This window comes from Rhipicephalus sanguineus, chromosome 2 (assembly GCF_013339695.2).
Source record: "Rhipicephalus sanguineus isolate Rsan-2018 chromosome 2, BIME_Rsan_1.4, whole genome shotgun sequence".
Classification (NCBI taxonomy): Eukaryota; Metazoa; Arthropoda; class Arachnida; order Ixodida; family Ixodidae; genus Rhipicephalus; species Rhipicephalus sanguineus.
The window spans coordinates 16,807,984-16,831,216 of record NC_051177.1 but is presented as its reverse complement, the minus strand read 5'-3'; the positions used below and the strand labels follow the sequence as shown (position 1 = coordinate 16,831,216).

The window sequence follows — 23,233 nt, the reverse complement described above, 5'->3', positions numbered from 1 at the left end:
TCAGAATATCTGAGCATGTGTATCTTGAAGTGTGGCCATGAGAAGCAAGTGTTCATCTCCAAGCTGGTCTCAGTGTCGTCAAGCACACATATGAAATTGAGCAGACAACTCTGAGTTTGCCGCCGTGAACACTTCTGTGGTTCCCATGACTTTTATAACATTGGGCACCAGTAGCTTAGCGAGAAAGTTTTTGGAGGGGGGGTTCAATCATACTTTACGTGTGTATGTGCGTGCCTTTGTATGCATGGGGGTATATATACACTTGCAAAATTGAAAAACTTCGCAGGACTGCACCTTGGCTACACCAGTGTTGGGCGCTTTTTATTTACGTCATTGCATAGCTATTGTTCCAACTAGTAGGAATTTTCAGGCTTAGGCAAATATCAGAGCACTTCGAATATTTGAATGAATATTAATGTACCTGAATTCACTCTGACGCAAATTTAAAATGTCTGAAATTTCGAAGTATAATTGAACGTCCTTATAACAAACCTCAATATATAACAAAGTTCTCAAACTAGGGCATCTTTTTCATCTCCCAAGCTATCTCCATGGAAAACTGTGTTTTTTTTTTCATCATCTAACGAGATCATTTGATGCAGTATCCCAAATTTAGCGAAGTCCTTGCGCATCACTTGCATGTACCAGGATCCTCCTTGACTGGCAGATGAAAATGAAAACTTTAGGCGGGGCAAACGGCGCTTTGCATGCACCCATTAATACATGGATTTTGCTGGCGGGCTTTCAATCTGTGGAGCAGAATGTGCTGCTGGGCCATCCGCTGTGTACGTATCAAAGTCGCAGGGCAGTTGATACGTACACAGCAGCTACGTAGGTGCGTGTATTGCCTTGGAGATGCATAATGGGTACTTTGCTAAAGTCTGCACACCTTTGGAAAATACATACAAAGACAAAAGTGGTCACATGAGGCATTCAAAAGGTCAATTTAATGCAAAACATGCATATTTGTTCGTTGTGGCTCATTTGTCTTACATGAGTGCAGCCAGGTTCTTGCCTTCTTGTGTTACAAGAGTGTAACACCTGCTGAATTTTTTCCTGTTTATAATGAGCGGTGCACCTTGCAAGAGAGAAGTTTTGCTTCTGTGCCTTTATATAGAGGCCAGAATTATCGCTAAAGGGATGAGCGGGGATAAGAAGGTGACTGTTGCTGAAAGACATGGAATTTCATTGTGCTCACTTTCAACAATTTCGAAATTGGAGGACAGCATCATGAGTGCTGTCAGTGCTGGTGGCTCAAGTCAACAAAGATAAAAGGCAGAGGAAGCAGCATACATCAACATCGAAAAAGCCCTGTACCTAGGGTACATCGATATGCATACAGAAAACATGCCGTTGAGTAGGGCCATTCTTTAACAAAAGGCCCTAAACATCACTTGCATCCTTACCATTCCGGGTGGCAACAATGGCAAGCTTTCACTCATGGTGATAGATGACATGCAGAAGGCCCCGAACACCGTGCTGACAACTTGCTTTAGTGTGTTCATGTAGTTCAGGCTTAACTAAGTGTCATGTTAGTACTTGTCTTCCATCTCCATGTTACAATTTTCAATGTTCAAGACGCGTATAATGGTATAATGAGGCCTTTGCAGGGCCTTGTTGATATTGCACAGATTGTGCAATCTTACGCAGACATCAGACTAAGGCAAAACAGTGAATATTGTATATATATATAGATTAGAGGAATGATGAATTATGCATTTACATTTGTTGCTTCATAAAAGTTTAAAACCCTGCTCCCCTATCATGTGCAGGGCCAATCTGGTGGACGGCAGCTGCAGCAAATGGCTCATGAGCTGCTAACACGTGTGGAGCTGTTGTATGACCAGGGCACCTTTGAGGGCAGTGCCGCACACCTCTTTGAGCTGGTAGACCAAGCGGCACCACTTCGTCCCGTGCGTACCACATTCGCAATGTAACATCCTCCTCGTAGCTCCTTTCAACCTGTGCTGCACAAAGATATTTTTCCTTCTTCACTGAAGCCGAGGAACTATGCCTGGGCAAATATTTGAGGGCTTCGAATATTCAAACAAATGTCACAGTATTTGAATTCGCTTCGGATTGAACTTAAAACGTCCAAGATTTTGAAGTACTATATTTGAAATGAACGAATAGACATGCTTTACTCCTTGTCATGCACTCCGATCAATTAGTTTTTTCAAGTTCAGAAGCACTCTGATCAATTAGTTTTTTCAAGTTCAGAAGCTGGTTATAGGGTCTTATGCGCACTAAGTCCAGCAAACGTAAAATGTAGCGCATTTCACCGCCTTTAACTTGCACCCTACTATTATTGAAATCCCGCTACTATTCGAATTTGCTTCTAGTCCATTTAGAATTAAAAAAAAGAAGAAATGGCATTTGCACAAGCCTTGTTCTAATTCTTCAAAGTACTATTGCGCAAGTTAGGTTGTGATAAAAATGCTCATTTTTCTTTACAACATGTAATATATACTGTGAGGCAACGTTTAGGACGCTCAAGACACTTCTTTATTGTGTCGAGTATGAGCCCCACAACCCAAACCCAAGCAGTGATGATGAGTATGTACATATGAGAAGATGAAGCGCATAAACAATGCTCACACTAATTTTCCCCGCTCGCGTGAGGGGCCGGCCCGGCCGCGATTTAGGCACGAAAGGTACGGCGAACAAATGGCTTGAGGCGCGAAACGTGAACTATCTCAGATGCACGGTAACGATGGTCCAAAGAAACCTTGATGGAAGTGACAAGGTAGTTGACTGGGGATGTTTGTTCACGAACAATGTATGGTCCAAGAAAGTGCGATTGAAACTTCGCACACAATCCGGGAGCACGAACAGGCATCCAAAGTAGTACTTCATCTCCAGGACGGAAGGTGATGTCGCAGTGAAAGCTGTCATAACGCTGCTTGCGATCTTGTTGACTGGCCTCTGTGTTGAGGCGAGCACGCTGTCAACATTCATCCAGCCTAAAGTTGAAATGTTCTGGTGTAGTTGTAGAGGTTTTCGTCGTTACATTGAAGAAAGAGGCGTCGATGGTGAATGTTGGCGCACGAACGTAGATGAGGTAGAAAGGTGAATATCCAGTAGTCCGTTGGACAGAGGTGTGCGCAAATGTCACAAAGGGTAAGATTGTGTCCCAGTTATCGTGGTTTAGTCCGATGTACATTGATATCGTGTCTGTTAGAGTCCGATGGAATCTCTCTGTTAAGCCATTAGTTTGAGGATGGTAGGCTGATGTCGTCTTATCAACTGTCCCGCAAGTTTTTAGCACTTCTTCAAGAATTGTGGACCAAAAGGTCTTGCCGCAATCACTCAGCAGCACGCGAGGTGCACCATGACGCAGCACAATAGCTTCCAAAAAGAAGGTGGCAACGTCTGACGCAGAACTAGTGCGTAGAGGGGCAGTCTCTGCGTACCATATGAGGTGATCAACCGCTGTCACAATCCACCGATGACCTGCTGGCGTTACAGGAAGTGGCCCGACTATTACGGGAAGTGGTCAGACTAGGTCTATTCCGATAATGGCAAATGGTGTTTCGGGACATGGGATGGATTGTAACAGGCCAGCAGGAGGTGAAGTTTGTCGTTTTCGGCGTTGACAAAGTGTGCAAGAAGCGACATACTTGGCCACAAAGGTAGAAAGGCCAGGCCAGAAGAAACGGCGCCTAACACACTTGTATGTCTTGTGAAACCCCAAGTGGCCAGCAGACGGGTCGTCGTGCAGTGCTTCAAGAACTTGTGTATGCAGCGAACGGGGAAGTACTGGCACCCACCGATGTCCATCGGTATTGTAAGTATAACGATGCAGCACGTTGTTTTCCAGCTTGAACCGCCGTAGCTGATGACGTAGTCTTACATTAGGTGAAGAAGATGTGCCACTTAGGTTACAATAGGAGTCGTCACGTTGACACGAGGCGAACTGAGCGCGGCGGTTTGAAGATAGGGACTCAGCAACTGCCAGTGGTGATAACGTGAGGGAAGATGAAGCCTCATGATCACCTGAAGGGCAACGAGGGTGCATGGTCGGAGATGAAAGTGGCAGAGGGCAGTGAGAGAGGGCGTCCGCATCCTGATGCTGTTTGCCAGACTTGTGCACAGTGTCAAAAGTGTACTCTTGCAAGCGAAGTATCCAGCGACTGAGGCGCCCAGACAAATTTTTCAGAGGGGACAACCAGCATGAAGCGTGATGGTCGGTAATCACAGTGAAGTGGTGTCCATAAAGGTACGGTTGGAATTTTTTTATGGCCCAAACTACAGTGAGACATTCCTGCTCTGTTATCGAGTAGTTCTGCTCCGCAGGTGTTAGTACACGACTGGCATATGCGACAACTCGCTCTTGTGAAATGTTGTCGCGCTGTAGGAGGACAGCACAGATTCCATGGCCGCTTGCATCTGTGTGCAGAAAAGTAGGTGCACTCTCGTCGAAGTGACGGAGGACGGGGTCTGATGTTAACGCACGTTTGAAGGCTCGGAACGCACACTCGCAGTCATCAGTCCAAGCAAAGGCTGTTTCTGACATCAGAAGCTTGTGTAATGGCCCTGCAATGGCAGCAAAGTGACTGATGAAGCAGCGGAAGTAAGACGCTAGGCCAAGGAAACTTCGCAAATGTTCTTGATTTTCTGGACGAGGAAAACGAATTACGGCAGCAATCTTGTCCGGGTCCAATCGAACGCCATCTTTATGGACAAGGTGGCCTAGCACTTTAATGCTTTTGCTGGCGAAATGGCACTTCTTTGTATTGAGCAGTCCAACGTTCGAAATGCATGTTAAAACTTCGTCCAAACGCTCAAGGTTGTGAGGAAAAGTGGAATAAAAAATAATGATGTCGTCTAGATAACATAAACAGGTTTTCCACTTTAGGCCTCGTCAAACAGTGTCTATCATGCACTCGAATGTTGCAGAAGCATTGCATAATCCGATGGGCATTACGTTGAACTCATAAAGCCCATCCGGAGTTGCAAAGGCTGTTTTGTCTTTGTCCGCTTCGTGCATAGGTATCTGCCAATACCTGGACCGGAGGTCGAGACTGGAGAAATACTCTGTGCCTTGAAGGGAGTCGAGGGCATCGTCGATTCATGGCAACGGATAGACTTCTTTTTTTTGTGATCTTATTAAGTGCTCTGTAATCGACACAAAATCGTACAGAGCCGTCCTTTTTCTGGACCAACACCACAGGAGATGACCAAGAGCTGGATGAAGGTCGGATGACGTCGCGTTTGAGCATGTTGGTGACGTTGTCCTCGATGATTTGCCGTTCCGCCGAAGACACGCGGTATGGGCGTCGGTTTCGATGCGGTGCTCTGTGATGGAAGTGCAGCCGAGAACCTTGGAATGTACGTCAAACGAAATGCTGTGCTTCTGAAGAATGTCTAAAAGGTCTCTCTTTTGCTCAGCAGTGAGGTCGGGATTGATGGTAGCATTTAAAGCAGCGCTCACAGCGTTAGGATCAGTTGAGGCAGACAAAGGTGGTGATTCTTCGTGAAGGGAAACCAGCGAAAAAGGCTCGGTGTCAGCGAAGCAACTCGCAGCAGTGCCCTGGGGCAGCATCACTGGCGAGGAATTTGGATTAAGTGCGGCAATCAATGCTCTACCGTCGTTAAACCGCACAAGACCAGGTGCGATGGTAAGTCCCCTAGGTTTGCAGCGACCAGATGGGGCAATGAACACGTCACCATTAACAACTGTATCAGAAGCCAGCGTAATAATATTCTTGTCTCCCAGCGAAATACAGCAACAGTGGCTGTGACGAAACGCAAGCTGTGAGGAACGACATCGGAGGAAAACTCTGTGCCTGTCATATGAATGACTCGCTGACGACAAGATATGAAAGCTGATGCTGAAGAAAGAGAGTCCCATCCCAAGATGAGAGCGTGTGAGTGCACGAGGGCAGCACAAGAAACTGAATGTGATGAAAGATGCCATCAATGAACACCCGCACTGTACAAACACTAGAAGGCCGAACAAGAACTCCGTCAGCGCAGCGAAGGGTAGGGCCATCGTACGGTGTCTTCACTTTTCTCAAGCGGGAACACAAGTCTGCACTAATGACAGAAACCGATGCGCCTGTGTCCACCAGTGCCTCAGTCCGTACACCTTCAACATACACCAACAATATACAGTAGACTCTCAGTAAAAGGAAACCTCTTAAACAGAATTGCTGCTTAAATGGAATAACTGCCTGTGGTATGATTGGTTTCGTGCTTGAATTCTGCAACCCTGCTCCTTCTCGCTAAATGGAACTCCTGTTAAACAGAACACATTTTCCTGGCCCCTTCAGGTTCCGTTTAATGAGAGTCTACTGTATTTGACGGGCAGTCCGCAGGAGTTTCATATAGTGTGAAAGATGCAGCTTTCCCTCCTGAAGCTGCACTATTTATTTTTCCAGTCGATGATCAGGAGTCGAAGTCGATTAGTGTAAGCATTGTTTGTGCGCTTCATCTTCTCATGTGTATATACTCATCATCACTGCTTGGGTTTGGGTTGTGGGGCTCATACTCGACACAACAAAGAAGTGTCTTGAGCGTCCTAAACATTGCCTCACAATACTATTTAAACTATTAAATTCGAAATAATTCAACCAAATCACTATTTGCTTTGAACCTCAACCTTACTATTCGTTCATCCCTATGACAAACTGCGTTGCTGTACATCAAAGCAGCACACTTAATTGCCTTTAACCATCACATCATTGGCCATGATCTGGCACGTGGGCACTGCAGGAAACATCACTGCTGCGACTAGTGGAGTTTCGAACCCGACAAGCAGAGCTGTTCCCTCTGCACTGGGCAAGCCACATGGCAGAGCTTCTGGAGCGGTTCTTGAACCCCAAGATGGCAACGCCAGCTGTGCGACTGCACCTCCTCGATCTCCTTGCTAGCCATCGGCATCTCTGTGAGGTATTATATAATAGTTCAATTCTAGGGCAATTGCCTTGGTCCACATGGAGTAGCCTTGTGAAAGATACGGTATTGCTTTAGAAGAGAGACATCAGCATGAGGGCTTACAGAGATTCGAAGGAAAGAAAACTCCTGTGGATGCATTCTTTCGTTGAACAAGACTGAGAGAGTAACTGCTGGAAGAATTATATCTTGGAGGCAAAGGTGCACACAGTTAAAGCTATGGTGAAGGGCATACTTGCAGTTAATTTGATGCCAAGAAACACACGAAACACACATGCAGTGTAGGTAGCTATGAGGAACCTGCACAGACTTTCCTCTCTTTTGCCTAGTGTGCACCTTTGCAGTTTGTGACAAGGGTAAGTCATTCTGTTCTGCCCAAATATCTGTGGACAGTCTTGACAAGACATCTGACATGGCTCATGAAGCCCCTTTTTCTTTCTTTCTTTCTTTCTTTCTTTCTTTCTTTCTTTCTTTCTTTCTTTCTTTCTTTCTTTCTTTCTTTCTTTCTTTTGCAATCACTGTGAACGAGAATGCTACCAGGACTGTCCTGTCAGTTGTTTTTTGTTCCTGAACCTCAACATGCATCATTTGTCACGTAACAATGTAGATCTTTCTTACTGTTGCTGAAAAATTCTTTTTGTTTTCACCCGTTTCAAAAAAGGTTAGACACAATGTGCAGAACTGGACAAATTGCATATAATTGTGTGCTGTAGTTTTGTTGCATGGATTGCATTGTGCTCATTATGCAAGTAAAATACTATAGGTGGATAGGAGGTGACACCACAGTCAGTCATGAACAGTTGCCATTGACACTATGTCCCCATATGCCTTATTTGGCACTACCTGTGTGTTGTATGCTTGTTCACTGCTTTTGCTGTGCTAGCTGTGAAATTCAGTGTATTGATACCCTAGTGCAACAAAATCGGAATTGGCACGTTCACTTTTCGTCATTTCACTCTTTTTTAATATTTCATTCTTTTTTAAAATGAGCCACTATCATACCAAAAGAGCTTTCCATATCCTAATATGTTTTTACATACCCAACTCAAGTATGCATGCCAACATTTACAGGAGATTTCATATAGTACATCTTTATACAGACAACTTCATGTGTTTGGTGAGGCATTCATTGCTAAGATAGCTGCTGTAGTGGTACTGTGGTTAGAATGCTCAGCTATTGATCTGAAAGTCTCAGGTTTGATCCCAGCCATGGCAGTCACATTTCGATGGAGGCGAAATGCTTGAGGCCTGTGCATGTTAAAGAACCCCAGGTGGTTGCAATTTCTGGAGCCATCCACTACAGCGTGCCTCATAATCATATCGCGGTTTTGGCGCGTAACACCCCAGAAATTATTTATTCTTATTATTGCTAGAGATGACTTGCTGGAAATGGGGTAAATCTACATGTCCATTTCATACATATACAATAAACCTAGTTAAAGTGGATTTCATGAGCTTGCCATTGTGACTGTTTGGGCATGTTGGTATGGCATTTTTTAAGGGCATACATGGCAATTAAACCTATATCTGTTATTTATGGGAATAAATTCACGAAATTTGGCAGGCTTGTGCAGTTTGTTGCACTGATATCATTACTGAAATCGGTTTTAAGTTATTTGTTGTAGCTGATGAGTTAAATTAATAATTAATAATTAGACATCAGTTCACCAATATTTTTGCACAGGCATATTCACAAGGGCCTATTCCATGCTATAAAGCTATTGGTTTACTTTTTGGTGTTCAAATACAAAAAAAATTGCCTGAAGTTTAACTCTTGTAAACCTAGTTACCATGAGCAAAAGGTATGTTTCGCTGGGTTTTTCAAATACTATGCACACAGGCGGTGGCCGCAGTAGCTTCGATCTTGGCACTCCACACTTGGTAAGTTTCTCTATAATGTGGCCTCCCTTTTCTCCGGTGTTTCATTAGGCAACTCTTTGCCTTTGGTTGAGATTTCACAGCCTGCCGTCTAGCCATATCTACTGGATGATTGGATTCATCATGTCGCTTGTGCTGAAGCGCACGCACAGGCAGCCCAGACGGCGTGCCATCCATGACAAGACTCAGCAACCAAGCCCCGGCACAGCAGCCGTTAAACCCTCGCCTGGTCATGTGATACTGCAGCAGCGATGCTCCGAGTGAGCGCAGCTGAGACGCTTCTCCACAGTTGATCACGTGGCATGACTTGGAGTGAGAGCCACAGGGACGAAGGAGCAGCAGCTGCGGCTGTAGTGTCCGAGCTGGCTAAAAGCCAAGGGCTTTCTCCTATTTATCTGGCCTCGGGCCATGTGGCTCTTCTTTTGCCAAGAGCGGCCGTATGAGCCTCGCATTACGCTTGCGCTTTGGCATCTCATGGTCATAAATGACCTTGCAAGATATAGAGTAGTAGAGCTTTCGCTATAAAATTTTTTAGATGTCCTGTACATATTGTCCCACTAACAACTTTTGGAACAAACCAGTTGTAAAAATTTTTGTGATGTGCAGACAAATATGGACAGCTCTAAAGCACTAACCAATGTTTCAGGATCTAAGTGCAAAAACTGAATGATTTTACTTTGTTATGTAATGGCACAGGGATGACTGACAACTGTGCAAAAAATAAAAGCTAGAAAATAGAGTTAAAGAAAATGGAGCTCAAAGCTTAGAAAACGAAATGTGGAACAGAGCTGGTTTTATTTTTCATTTGAGAAATGCAGCACTATGGCTATCTTGAGCTACAATCTCTCCTCTTTACAGTGGTGCTAAGATGGCAGCACTGTGCCAAGGAAAAGCTGCAACATTTGCACCTCCTGAAGCCCAATTTTCTCATAGTTTTTGATGACAGCGCAATTGGCCTCGAGATCTTGGAGTGGCGCCCTCTCGCGTGTGACGTCAGAGCGGGGGCTCCGCTCTCAACCACGCTGCAGCAGCCGTTGCTCCTGTATGCGGATCGTCTGCTTCACGCGGGAACTTTGTCGAACGAACAGCCTCGGGATGGTCAACTAACGCCTGCAACGAATGTTTTCGAGTGTAATCTTGAACTTGTTTTAGTTGCGGCCCAATCGACAGGGCCAAGAAATCCCCCGGATGGTCGACGAGTGCGCCGATGCCACCGGCCGCATTGCTGGTTAGAAAGTGAAACTATGTGTGAGTGTTCTCGCTCGTTATCTTGTTTCCGCCGTACGATACTGATTAGTTTGGCTGATGCTTTCGATATCTCAGTAAGTGTGCCGTTCTCCAGCAGCTACAAGTACGTATATAAAACTTGTGAAAGGTCGCGGTGCCTCATCGAGGGCGAGGCGGTGTACGACGCAGGCCACGTTGTCGAATGCGCGGTCGAGGACGTCAACGGAGATCGCATCACCGTCGCAGCTCTCGTCCTGCAAACAAGTGCGCAAGTGCCGCCTTGTTGTACACCCCCCTGCTGATGCCCATGATCGCAGTTTGTCTCGTAATGTTGGTTCAGTGAGAACGATATTACGTCGTAGTTCCTATTAATACCGCACAGGGCCGTCGCATGGGTATTAGAATATAACAGTTAGTTAATCGCTGATTATACCACGCACAGGGCCACAGAGATTAACGTGGCAAAGGCAAGCTGGGTCCAGTTTCACGCCACGCAGCCTAACGAAAAGCTTAAAGAGCTCCGCTTTTAAAAAAGTGGCTGCACTGCCTCAGGTGAAAACTTTTAGAGAATGCGCACTAAACAGTGGCAACAGGTTTCGCTTATGACGTTATGATAAGCAGTCCGCTAGGCGCGCGCTTGCCTTCATAAGTAAAATACGTATGTACGCCATCCAAGTGCAGCCGTGGTCTCAGATATCCTGCGCCGCTCAGCTGAGCTCACGAGGCGCGCTTTCCTGCGAGGCGATTCGGAGGCCGCGTCGTCGGCTCTTTGTCTAGGGGCCTTCGCGGCAGGTTGTGGGACGGCACCACACCTGGTGTAAATCGCCTATGCTTATAGCCTGTGTGCAATAAACGCCTTAAGTATTGGCGGGGCCCTTAAGCACGGTCACAAGCTTACCTAAGAGTCGCACGCGTACGGTGGGTAGCAGAAGTCACTGTATGCGAAGTGCTTGCTGCACACGGTCGATGAAGGCGTGGGGCGCTTTCCCATTCTGAGCTTGCGATGCACTTCTTCTTCAGCTTCGGGTCCTCAGGGTAGTTGTGAAAGCTAACGCCTTTTTCACGAGCGGACGAAGTACACTGAGGCACAGAGCAGTACTTCACCATTGCGCAGCACTTGCTGCGGCGACAAGCGGCCGCAGTTCTAAAAAACAAAGAGTTGTAGTTCTAAATGAACGTTAAAAGCAGTCCCATGGTTGTTCCAACAGCGCCAGTAGCCACCATACGCAAGATAACCAATTGAACTGTTTTTTTGTTGAGATTTACCACAACGGTGGTTTCAACACGGCGCCGGGCCTACGTAGCAGACGAAAGCGCGCGAATCCCCGCTCTGACGTCATACAGGCGCCGTTCGCAGCGCCGCCATCGGTCGCACACCAGGCCAATAGTTAAAGTGCTTTTTTCTTAATTTCTACTGTATATTTTCTTCTGATATTTCACCATAATGTAAAAGCAGGTTCGAGGATTGCAAAATAAATAAAAAATAGAAAATGTTGACCAAGTTTACCATTTCCATCCATCGCTGTGTCCCTCCTTAACAAGAGTAACGAAGAAAAGAGGATGAGCAAGATAGAGCGCTAAGTTCCCGCTTCTTCTTCACATACTTGCACTGAACACAGGTGGAAAATACTCGCGATGGCCTGTATCAACTCAGTGCCTGTGGCGTCCTTTGCTTGGCTTGTACCGTGGTATGTGTGTGCTGGCCATTATGACTAAACAAGCTCTTTAAAAAAACAAGCACACTGTTCTTTGCACTTAGTGGAACATTGCAGTAGTGGGTCCCTGTTGCAGGCAGATGAGCTGGTGGAAAAAGTGCTGCTGCCGCACGTGTCTCCACTCGAGACGGAGCCTGCCGTGGCTGCCCGTGCTGTACGTCTTCTGGCTGACGTGTTGTTGCGGGATGACCTGTCCAGCCAGCACACAGCTGATCTGCTTGACCTGCTGGGAAAGGTTTGAGGATGTTTCATTATGCTTTGCATGAACACCTTTTGCTCAAAACGGAAAGGGGTATAGACTAACCTTAACCGTCTTACAAAGCTCCGAAGTAGGTTTGTATGTTATGAACAAATAAGCAGTCGATGTGATATGAGCAAAAGCCGAGTGGTCAAGATTCAGCATGTAGAAAGCTTGCAGCTGTGACCCTCTCTGGTTGCAATGCAGAAGCAGGACAAGTAACAAAATACTTTAGCAACAAACACTACCCTTTAATACTTAGTGGTGCTTGTTGAAACACACTCACAAAAAAAGCAGTGGTTGCATGTGGCTTTTTTTTCTTCGGGATTTGCTGATGCATAGTATTTTTTAATACCTTTGACTGTCATGGTACGAAATCCGGCCCCTAGTGTGCACTTGAACCGCTAAGTGCATAGTTATTAATGGGTGTCGTTACACACACACACGCACGCGCACACGCACGCACGCGCACGCTGTATCTATAGTAATGGTACAGGTTTTCGATAGAGCTGTGCGAATAGCAAAATTTTGGGTGCGAAGTGAATTCGAATATTGAAGTGTGAGTGCGAAACGAATTGTATATTTTTAGAATATTTCTAGCATATTTCTCGAATACTTCAAAGTGAAATTGCAGAAAAAAAAGTAGCAGAGGATTCCTAAGCATATTCTTATGAGATAGCAACATGAAAGCATTTCTTTTCGCTATGTTGATGAAGTGCTGGTGGGGTGGTGTTTCATAGTTGTCTTATCAAGAATGAGGCAATGTAGAGGCCTAATCGTATTTATGTACATGATTTGGTGCAACCAAGGTGTTGCCAACAACATTTTACACGTGATAGGCAAACATGCCTCTCCTCCTCTTTCAACTTCTGTGGAAGCCCAACTGATGTGGTGGACAAGGGTGTGCTCCCTTCAAGTCCGGAGTTTCAAATCTGCCTCGTAGACGTCAATATATAAGGACATCTGAAATTTTGGATGCTAAAAAGCTTCGGCTTTCGATTTTTCTGACTTTCTGCCCAAATTTCAGGTCCAAAACAGCATTAATTGAGCCCCCACCTCTGCCACATCTTTCATCTCCATGTTGGAACCAGCATTTGCGACCGTAGCAGAGCTTGAAAGGCAGCTTTGCCGCAATACCGGGGTGTGATGAGGTGAAGCATACTGAAAATGTAGGGACCACTTCCAATTGGACGTTGACTGACTCTTGGCAAAGTTCGAGCGTAACGGAGCTTGAAAGGCAGCTTTGCCGCAATACCGGGGTGTGATGAGGTGAAGCATATTGAAAATCTGAAGGGGTCACTTTCAATTGGATGTTGACTGTATTTGTTTTTGGGAAGTTCGAATAGTTCGAATAGTAAAATTCCAGTGCGAATCGAATCGAATAGCAAACAATATTCGAAAAATATTCGAAATTTCGAATATTCGCACACCCCTAGTTTTCGTTCTAAAGCACTTCCCTGTGCTAGAGTCGAGACATGTTTCTCACAATGCCTCACAGATAGCAGCACATTATCTAATGTTTGCTTGATATGTTTTCCACTAGATGGACATAGTTGTCCATTTTTGGAGCTATTTGCAAGTTAGTGTGTGTTTTTAGCGGCGATGGGTGCACTATCCCAGCTTCTTTTGATGCATGGCTTCGCGCAAAAAGCGTAGTTTGATGGCCTCGTCAGTGCGTCTACAAATTGCCAAATGGGCTCATTTTCATCATAACACCTGCCGAACAAAATGCGTTAAGGAGACTTCTTCCACCACATGGCATTTATGTAGTGTTTTTTCCCAAAGCAGTTGCAAATAACATCTTTGCTTTGGGGTAGAACACCTGCTTGCCATGCAAACGGCCCGGGTTCGATCCCCAATGGGACCGAAGATTTTTATTGTTTATTTTATTTGCATTTTTCTCGATTTTTCGCTCACAAGCGATGCCGTCACCGACGCCGACATCGGAATTTCTGTGAAACAAGATCTCTAACATTATTGCGTTAAAAGTGGTAGATATGGTTTCGTGCCTTGGAGTTGGAATGAATGAGCAACTTATTAATAATAAAGTCCGGTGAGTTATTCGGGGATTTGGGCGAATACTCCCGCCTAGGCGTCGGCCACGAGCCCTTGAGCTCTGGCGGCTATCTTGACCCGCTGGACGGCCCACAGTTGGTGGTCCTCAAGGGCGAAGCTGAGCAGTGCAGTCTCGCAGTGTGTTCAATTCAAAGCTGTGTCCCCTTCTGGAACCCCACCTCCATCACACTCCCATAACATGTGTTCCAGGGTTGCCCTGGCCTCGCAAAACTTGCAACTTAACGAATAAAGATCTGGGTAACAGAGATTCAAGATCACTGGGCTCGAAAACGTTCTAGTCTGCAGCTGCCGCCACGTGACTGTCTGTTTCTTGTTCAGTTTTTGGTGTGGTGGCCGAAATTTGTACCTGGCCAGTCTGTAATGCTGTGTTAGTTCCCTGAAACTCGTGAGATGATCTTCCCACTCCCACTTCTCGCCCGATGTTGCGGCCGAGGTGGCAGCGGTGTTGGACGGTGGCGGCTCGGTCCGTAAGCCCTCGAGCCGCCCTGTGCGCCACCTCCTTGCCGGTGAGCAAGGTGGCGTGGACGGGCGCCCATAAGATGTAAACGTCCCTATTCGCAGTTTTACCTGCAAGTAGAATTCGTAACGCCTCGGGGGAGATGTGGCTGTTGGCGAAGTTGCGGATTGCCATCTGGGAGTCGCTGATGACCACTTCGGCCGTGGTGGTGGCCACCGCAAGCGTGATAGCCACCTCCTCTGCTGTCTCAACGTGCTCCATGCGCACCGTGACGGTAGTCTTGCAAGCGTTCTCGTGATCTATTACCACGGCTGCGAAGCCGCGCCTGCGCACGTACCTGGCCATGTCCACAATAACTGCGTCATACTAATAGTTTCCATACTCCCTTTGTATGTCCTGTGCTCTTTTTGTCCTCCTACCCCTGTGGTATTCGGGATGCAGGTTCTTTGGCAAAGGAAGGATGACCAACCTATCCCTGACATTGCTTGGTACGTCCAGTTTGACACCGGGTTGAGCATGATGCCTGATTCCTAACTTTTCTTGTATGTATGTGCCCGTCGTGCTCTTGGAAAGGCATTCGTACTGCACTATGGTTTGTGCCTCTATCAATTTCCCCAGTGTGTTGTGTATACCCAGGTCTAGTAACCTGCTCGTGCTTGTGTTGATTGGCGGCCCTATGGCATGTTTGGAAGCCTTTCTGATTAAGCCTTCTATCTTTTTTCGCTACCTGCCACTTGAAGTAAGGTGCCACGTATGTTATTTGGCTAATTACGAAGGCCTGAACTAGCCTGATCATGTTGCCCTCTTTCATCCCGCTGTGTCATTTGGCTATGCGCCTCGGTAACCCGACGGTCTGAGTGATTGGCCTTCCAGCCTTCTTATGGTCTCGCTGTTGTGACCATTTGCTGTGATGTGTAAGCCCAAAACGTGTATCTTATCTACCCTGGGCACGGGTCGCCCATCGAACGTCGTTAGTCATATGTCCCTACCAGGATCCTCATCGTTCAACTCGCCATTCGGCTTGCAGCCTCTTCACGTTGGTTTGTAAACTAATAGTTCTGATTTTTCTGCAGAGCAGCTCAGGCCAGTGTTCTTTAAGTATTGCTCAACCGTCTCGATTGCATGTTGCAACGTCTGTTCTATGTGCCCGTTGCAGCCCTCCGTAACCCACAACTTAATGTCGTCAGCGTAAAGGCTGTGATTGAGCCTTTCGATTTCTTGTAGCTTGGCTGGCAACCCCACGAGAGCTATGTTGAAAAGCATGGGCGGTATAACCGATCCCTGAGGTGTACTGGCGCTACCTAAATCTATTTCCTCGGAAGTAAGCTCCCCGAAAGTAAGCTTGGCCTTTCTATTCGTAAGAAAGTCTCGAACGTAGTTTTACGTTTGTTTACCGAGGCTGAGTATCTGCAGTTTGGCCGGCATGGTTGCTCGCGTTACGTTGTCAAAGGCGTTCTTCAGGTCCAGGCCAAGTATGTCCTTGTTGGACCTGGTTGGGCTATCTATCACCTGGTGTTTTATCTGTAACATTGCGTCCTGCGTAGAGAGGTTTCTCCTGAACCCCAACATTGTGTGGGGAAGCAGGTCGTGGTCCTCGAGGTAGTTGGTCAGCCTTTTGAGGGCCGTGTGCTCCATCACTTTCCCCATGCACGAAGTCAGTGAGATCAGTCTGAGGTTCTCTAGCTGCAGTCGCTTGTCCGACTTCGGTATCAGCACGATGTGCACAGTCTTTCATTGTTGTGGTACCCGTCTGGTTTCCCAGCATGCGTTGACGTACTGCGTTTCTTTATTGATTTATCGTAGAGATTTCTGAGTGTTTTGTTTGGGATCCCGTTGGGCCCGGGCGCCGATTTGGTGTTGAGCTAATGTAGCACTGCCCTGATCTCTGACTCGCCGATAGGTCTTTCTAGGTCTTTGTTGACTGTGCCTCCGTAATCTGGATGCATTTCCGCTCGGGCAGAACTAATGTACCGTTCCGTGATCTCCTGTAAGATGTCCTGTTCGGAGCCTTCGTATGCATGTATGATTCTGTTGATGTTCTGTCTGTACGCAGTTTTCGTTTCTTCTGGATTTAACATGTACCTAAGCAAGTTCCACGTCTTGGCAAACCCTAGCTGGTCCCCATGTTACTGCAGGTATTTTCCCACTGTTGCTTGCACAGCTGCTGCATGTGGCTCTCAACGTCCCTGTTTAGCTTTGCTATCTTCTTCCTAAGCGATCTGTTGTCTTTGCCTTTCCCATCTTTCCTGCAACCTGCGTTGGGCCTACCACATGTGTAAAAGTCGGCTAAGACTTCGAGTTGTGCCTCCGGTTCGCGTTGCTGCAGCAATGTCCCGCTTCACCGAGTCGGTCCATTCACCAAGATCGTTAATTGCTTCCTCTAATTCATTTGTCTCTCTGATGTTTCTGAATTTGTCCCATTTGACCAATTTGAGCTGTTTACCTCCGTTCTTGCATGGTCCTGCCCTAACTTTAATCTTTGATATGAAGTGATCACTGCTCAGATCCTGTTGTGTGTTCGTCCACTGTGAATTGCCAATGTTTTCCATAAAAGTTAAGTCCGGTGTGGTGTCTACGCTAACACTGTTACCTCTCCACGTTGGCAAGGAGGGGTTGGTAATAAGGGTAAGCCTCTCTTGCTGCGTGTTGAGCCACAGGTTCCGACCTTTGACATTCTCGAATTTGTAGCCTCACGCAGTGTGTTGAGCGTTAAAGTCCCCGGCATTTAGGACCGCTCGTTTGCTTGCGATGGCGATCATTTTCTGAATTAGCGTACCAAATCTATGTTTGCGTCACGGACTGCTGTAGACGTTGAGAACGAAAATACTGCTAGCTACCTTCTGGGTTGGTATGATGTTTGTTAAAATGTGCTCGATTCCCTCAATTTCTGTATCGTGTTGGACGGCCGTGAGATTTTGTCTGACCACTGTAGTAACGGTTGATGTCTCCCCCGTGGCACCACTGTAAGGCCTGTAGCCAGATAATTTTGCCTTCCCGTTAGTTTCTTGTAATATTGTAATGTCCGGATTTTCTTTGTTGATGAGATATTGCTGTAAATGACACCTTTTCTTAGTGTAACCCCTGCAATTCCACTGCCATATCGTGCACATGTTGTGTCTATCCGTGGTGGTATTACGGTTTTCCGGTGATCTCGCTCATCTTTGTTACCGCAGGCCTGCTGTAAGGTTTTGCAGACAAAATTTTACGGTAGTGTAGACGGTCGCATTATCTCAAAGTTTCAGAAATATGTTGATGTGACAGGCAAGGTGATGAGACTTCTTTTCCCGAAAGGCATTTGGTAGGTGTGATAATGTTGCTTGAAATAACCATTGGGCGCTTTTTAGAGATCAAATTTGTGGGTGTTCAGATAGAGGGACCAGCTGTGCAATTTCATTTATTCATCACTTCTCACTACAACCCTCGCTGCAACATAGCCATGTAATACAGTGAAGCACAATAACAGCAGAAAGTAACAAAAACTGTGCTATGAAATGCACTCATGCATGAATTCAGGTTTTTTCCCAAGGAGATGGTGACTCGTAACGATAATTGCATGGATGCTTACGATCTGTAATAATAATTCATTCTTGCATTGGCAAGTGTTGTGATGCAGTAACAGTTGGGAAGGACTTGAAGTTTCTCACTTGCAACATGCTGGCACTGCCCAGACAAAACTCAAGAGGGGCCCTGGCCATCCAGGCATTTTATTTTGGATTCGTGCATGAACTCACTACATGAGCCCTGCACCTCTCATATTGAATTACGAATATATATCAAACTATTCTGTGATCCCTCTTCAGTTTCAATGTATCCATGCCTGACTGTAATTTGTACTTATTGCATGATGAAGGAACATTTGGGCTGCTGTTGCATTTACAGTCTTGTAAAGAAGGGCTTTATCTGAACAAATTCATGCCTTGTGTACAATTGTGCAAGATGCGATTCGGTATTATAATTGTGTTACACTATAATATTCATACACTGCGTAAAAATTGTCTTACTGCATGCTTTGGACATTGTTTAAGTTCAGCATTCTTCTTGCCTTAATAGCTTTGTCAGTATTTGTTGCTGGTAGGTCGTGTATTGCACTACAGATACTCCAGCCAGCTTTCTGGTTTCTTGAAATGGCACAGCATGCCAAATCAGTGATGTGTTGCTGTGCAGGTGCTGGTGCGTGATTGGCTACCTGCGGAGTTGGTGGCACTTGAGGCTGCTGTCGAGGGCCTCTGTCATCTCTTCCAGGTAAGCTTCGGGCATGTGATCATCCCGTGTGAGATGGGGCATGCTGGTTTGGCAATGCTTTTACCAAATGTGACTGAGAATATTTTACATTAAATGTACTGAGAATTTCAGTTATCCATGACCTGCATGGCTGAAACACTAGCTCACTTGCACTGAAATTTTGCATGTAGGTGCATTTTATGATGAATGTAATTTAATGCCAGGTTGTAATAAATTGGAGTTATCCACTGTGTAAAGCTACGTAAGAAAAAGAAACATAATTTTGTAGCAAGAAAACAGATGTGCCATCTATTTATTTATTTACTTATTTGTAAATACAATCGAACACGGATATATCGAACCCACATATATCGAATTTTCGGCTACATCGAACTCATAAATTATCCCCTTGAAAATCCTTTGTAAAAGTATAGAAATTTGCACGTTTATATTGAATGGTATTTTTACCCGCCATCGGATATATCGAACGGCGCGCGAGCTGGAAAGTGCGCTTTGGCACTCGCTGGCATTGCGCCTCCGCCGATACCCGAAACGCTCGCAAAACGTGAGGGCGAGAGGGCTCGGACTGTACTCCTGTTGGGCGCGTTCTCCAACTTGCGGAAGGCTTTTTATTTTCTTTTTTTTTTCTCTCTCTCTCTCTCTTATGCTTTCTCTGCGTTACCGTCGGCTCGGAGAGCAGGAATGAAGGAGCCGGTGGCCTCCTTTCACCTTTTCTTTCTTTCTTTTTTGTTGCTGTTTTGTGAGTTTTGATCAGCCAACCACAGCCCGCGCCTTTCATAATTGCTCAGCCGACCACAGCTCGCCCCTTTCGTACATCGCTGCTGCCCTCGCAGTTAGCCGGGTCGCCGGGTAGCCCGGATAGCCATCGCCGTCATTGCGACTGATCGCGAGCGCTTTGTTGACGGAGCCCACTTCCGTGAGTTTTCGCATACCATCGCATTCCTCTTTTGCGTGCGTGCTGTGCGTGCTGTGCAGAGGCGCTGCGGACTGCTTGAATTTTCGACTTCTCGTGTAGCAATGGCTAGCATCAAGAAGCGCAAGAACCTTGACTTTGCGACGAAGTTGAAAGCCATACAGCGTGTTGAGGTGGGTGAAAAAAGTTCGACAGTGGCGGATGACATTGGGATACCACGGAGCACTATGAGCACCTTGTTGCAGAACAAGGCGGATATCGAGGCAAAGGCGGCGGAGCAGCGAACATCGGGAGCTTGTTGTGTGCGCGCTCCTGCCCACGGGAAAGTAGAAAAGGCACTCTATGCCTGGTTCCCTCTTCCTGGCTGCCGTTCCACCCGAAGTGTCTGCGGACGATTTCGTGGAAGTGGACTGCAATTTTCAGGCTGTTGCGAGCCTCGTTGACGAGGACATTGTAGCTGCGGTCGCAGGGACCCAGGTTGCCCAGGCCGACAGCTCAAGTGATGAGGAAGATCGTCCGGACAAGGCGGCGGCTACACGCACATACTCCACCGCTGAAGTGGCGGCAGTGTTCGGCTTGATTCGCCGTTGTTGCGGCGACATGAAGGGAACTGGGCTGTTGCACCTAGACAGCCTCGACAAGGTTGAGGCCAGCGTCTTCAACTTCATTTCGAAAATGAAGAAGCAGGCCAAGATAAGCGATTTTTTTTTTTTCACGCTGATAAAACGTTCTGTTTGTGTGTGGAATTAGTTGTCAATTCTTGAATGCGCCGATTGTAGGGGATCGTCCGCCACTGGTAAGGTCTCGGGGCCTGTATTTTTTTATATCGAATTTTTCATATATCGAACTAATTCGTGATCCCTTTCAAGTTCGATATATCTGTGTTTGACTGTACTGCCAATCCCAAAGGGATCATAGCAGGAAGGCATATACAGTAGTTGAATACAAAATAGCACAAATTGTGATACTACAATGGCAACAATATTAACTACAAAGAAAGTGCAACACAAGAGCGAATATACTCCACAGTGAATATAAAGAAACCAGGCTCACATAGTGAAATAAAACCGTAGTGAAGGGAAAAGAGAGAAAAACTTTGGGAAACCTAGGTGTAAGCATTTTTACTAGGCTTGTGCTAATAGTAAATTTTAGGTTTGAAGGGAACAATGATTTGGTCGAATAATTTCGAATCGAATTCGAATAGTATATATCACATATTATAAAGAAAAATGAGCATATTTGTCATGACCCAACTAACCTGCACAATATTTTTAAAAATTCAAACAAGGCATGTGCAAATGTTATTCTTTTTGGTTCAAGGGGAAGTGGAAGCAATTTTGAATAGTAGCAGGATTTGACTTTCGGTAGAATGTAAGTGATAACCTGTAAAATATGTTACGTTTTAAAATTTACTATACATGGAGCATATAAGCCGGTATAACAAGCTTTTAAACTTCAAAAATGAATTGATGTGAGGGTAATATGTTCATTCAACCTTGAAGTGGGGCTTTGCGGCAGTGCGGATTTTTCCTGGAAAGGTGTATTCACGGCATAGCACCCCTTCACTGCAGTGAAACCACCTTTACAGGGGGGTTACATGCGGACTAATATACACCTATTCATTCATTTCGAATACTTCGAAATTTCCAAAAATTTAAATTCGAATACTGCAATATTCGTTTGAATATTTGAAGTGCTCAAATATTCACACAAGCCTACTTATGTGACCACTTTTGTCTTTATATGTATTTTCCAAAGGCGTTTAGACTTTAGCAAAGTACCCATTAAGCATCTGTAAGGCAATACACGCACCTACGTAGCTGCTGTGTACGTATCAACTGCCCTGCGACTTTGATATGTACACAGATAGTTGCACAGCAGTACATTCTGCTCCACAGATTGAAAGCCGGCCAGCAAAACCCATGTATTTAAGGGTGCATGCAAAACGCTGTTTGCCCTGCCTAAAGTTTTCATTTTCATCTGCCAGTCAAGGAGGATCCTGGTACATGCAAGCGATTTGCGAAGACTTCGCTAAATTTGGGATATTGTATTAAATGATCTCGTCAGATCATGAAAAAAAAATACACTGTTTTCAATGGAGATAGCTTGGGAGATGAAAAAGATGCCCTAGTTTGAGAATTTTGTTATATATTGAAGTTTGTTATTGTGGTTTGTTATATATTGAGGTGATAACAATCTATTCCGCGTTTTGCTGGTATCAGCAGTGCTCATCACGAGACGCAAGTCAGTCACAAAACGCAATTTGCAAGTTCCGGTTGGCACGTAGTTAAGCGGTGTTAGCGGCAGGTACCGAATCTATTTGCGAGAGCCTGGGCGCACTCCAAAGTGCCTGATAATTGTACTGGGAGGCATTAAAGCTACTCCGGACGTGGCTGTGGCGATTTGACCGCTTGAGCGAAATAAAAGAAGCATAAATTCGTTTTTTCGGACTGCCCGATTTTTTGGATGATTTCGCGGTCCCTAGGGAGTCCGAAAAATCGGACGTTGACTGTATGTCTGTTTGTTCATTTCGAATACTTCGAAATTTAGAATAATTTAAATTCGTTTCGAAGTGAATTCAAATATTGTAATATTCGTTTGAACATTCGAACTGCTAGAATATTCGCACAAGCCTAGCTTTCTATGATATGCAGGAAAAGAGAGAGATAAAAACGAAGGGAAGGCAGGGAGATTAACCAGGTTGTACCCGGTTTGCTACCCTACACAGGAAAAGGGGAGAGAAAAAAAAAGGAGAGTATTAGAGAAAAACATTTCCCATCATACCGCCAACATCTCCCACTTCACCCTTCAATGTTCTTAGGCAGGGAACCTATTTTTAAACAAGACTCGCTCTTTCGTTATTTCAAAGATATACATAGTTTCAATGTTATTTACCCTGGCAACCACAGCACGGCTTCTCCACAGAGGCCGCTGCTGCGGTAGTTATTTCAAAGAAAAGCACTGGCCTCCCTGCCTTTGGCCTCAAAGGCCTTGAGGAGGTATTCGTGCTCACAACGTACCCTCATTGTTTTATCATGACGACCATATTCATTCTCTGTGCACATGTTTCACGTCACTCCCATGATTTTATTACTTATGTTTTACCCACCTTTAGCGCGAGGAATTTTAGGCTCCTATACAGCCACTTAACATAACCATTGTTCACTTTCCCTATCATGTCTTGGCGCTCTTTGGCCATCAGTGGCCCTTGCGCCATTAAACAACATATATTATTATTAAAAAAGAAGAGAGAAAGCAAGGGGTAAAGAGGGAACAAGTAATACATGCACACACATCAGGGGAAGGTTATTCCATTCTCTTACGGTCAATGGAAAAACTGAATTTTTGAAACAGGTTGATGGAAGGTGTATTCAGTGAGCATCTGTGTATGGCTATGTCTGGTGGGGCGTGTTTGTAAGCTTGTTATCAATTAGTGACATCAATATTTTCTTTGTTATGTATAAGTAAGTACATCAATTTCAGTCTAGCTATTTTGGCTCAGCGCTGAAGAGTATCTATATGAGCAGCTTCCATCAACACCGTAGGTGATTCATGTAGCCCATACTTGTTAGAAATGAACCTGATTGCCT

General features: G+C 45.5%; 1 protein-coding gene across 2 annotated transcripts in view; it reads left to right on the top strand.

Moving 5' to 3' along the window:
* Positions 1–23,233, top strand: part of LOC119382455 (tuberin) — a 122,180-nt gene that overhangs the window by 16,835 nt on the left and 82,112 nt on the right. For both annotated transcript variants that reach the window (XR_005181536.2, XM_037650164.2), the window contains exons 10-13: positions 1,773–1,913; positions 6,718–6,894; positions 11,794–11,952; positions 18,653–18,730. Coding sequence is in view for 1 of the 2 variants with exons in the window: in XM_037650164.2 (XP_037506092.1) it covers positions 1,773–1,913; positions 6,718–6,894; positions 11,794–11,952; positions 18,653–18,730 (555 nt within the window). In the remaining variant the exon portion in view is untranslated. The remainder of the gene's footprint in view (positions 1–1,772; positions 1,914–6,717; positions 6,895–11,793; positions 11,953–18,652; positions 18,731–23,233) is intronic.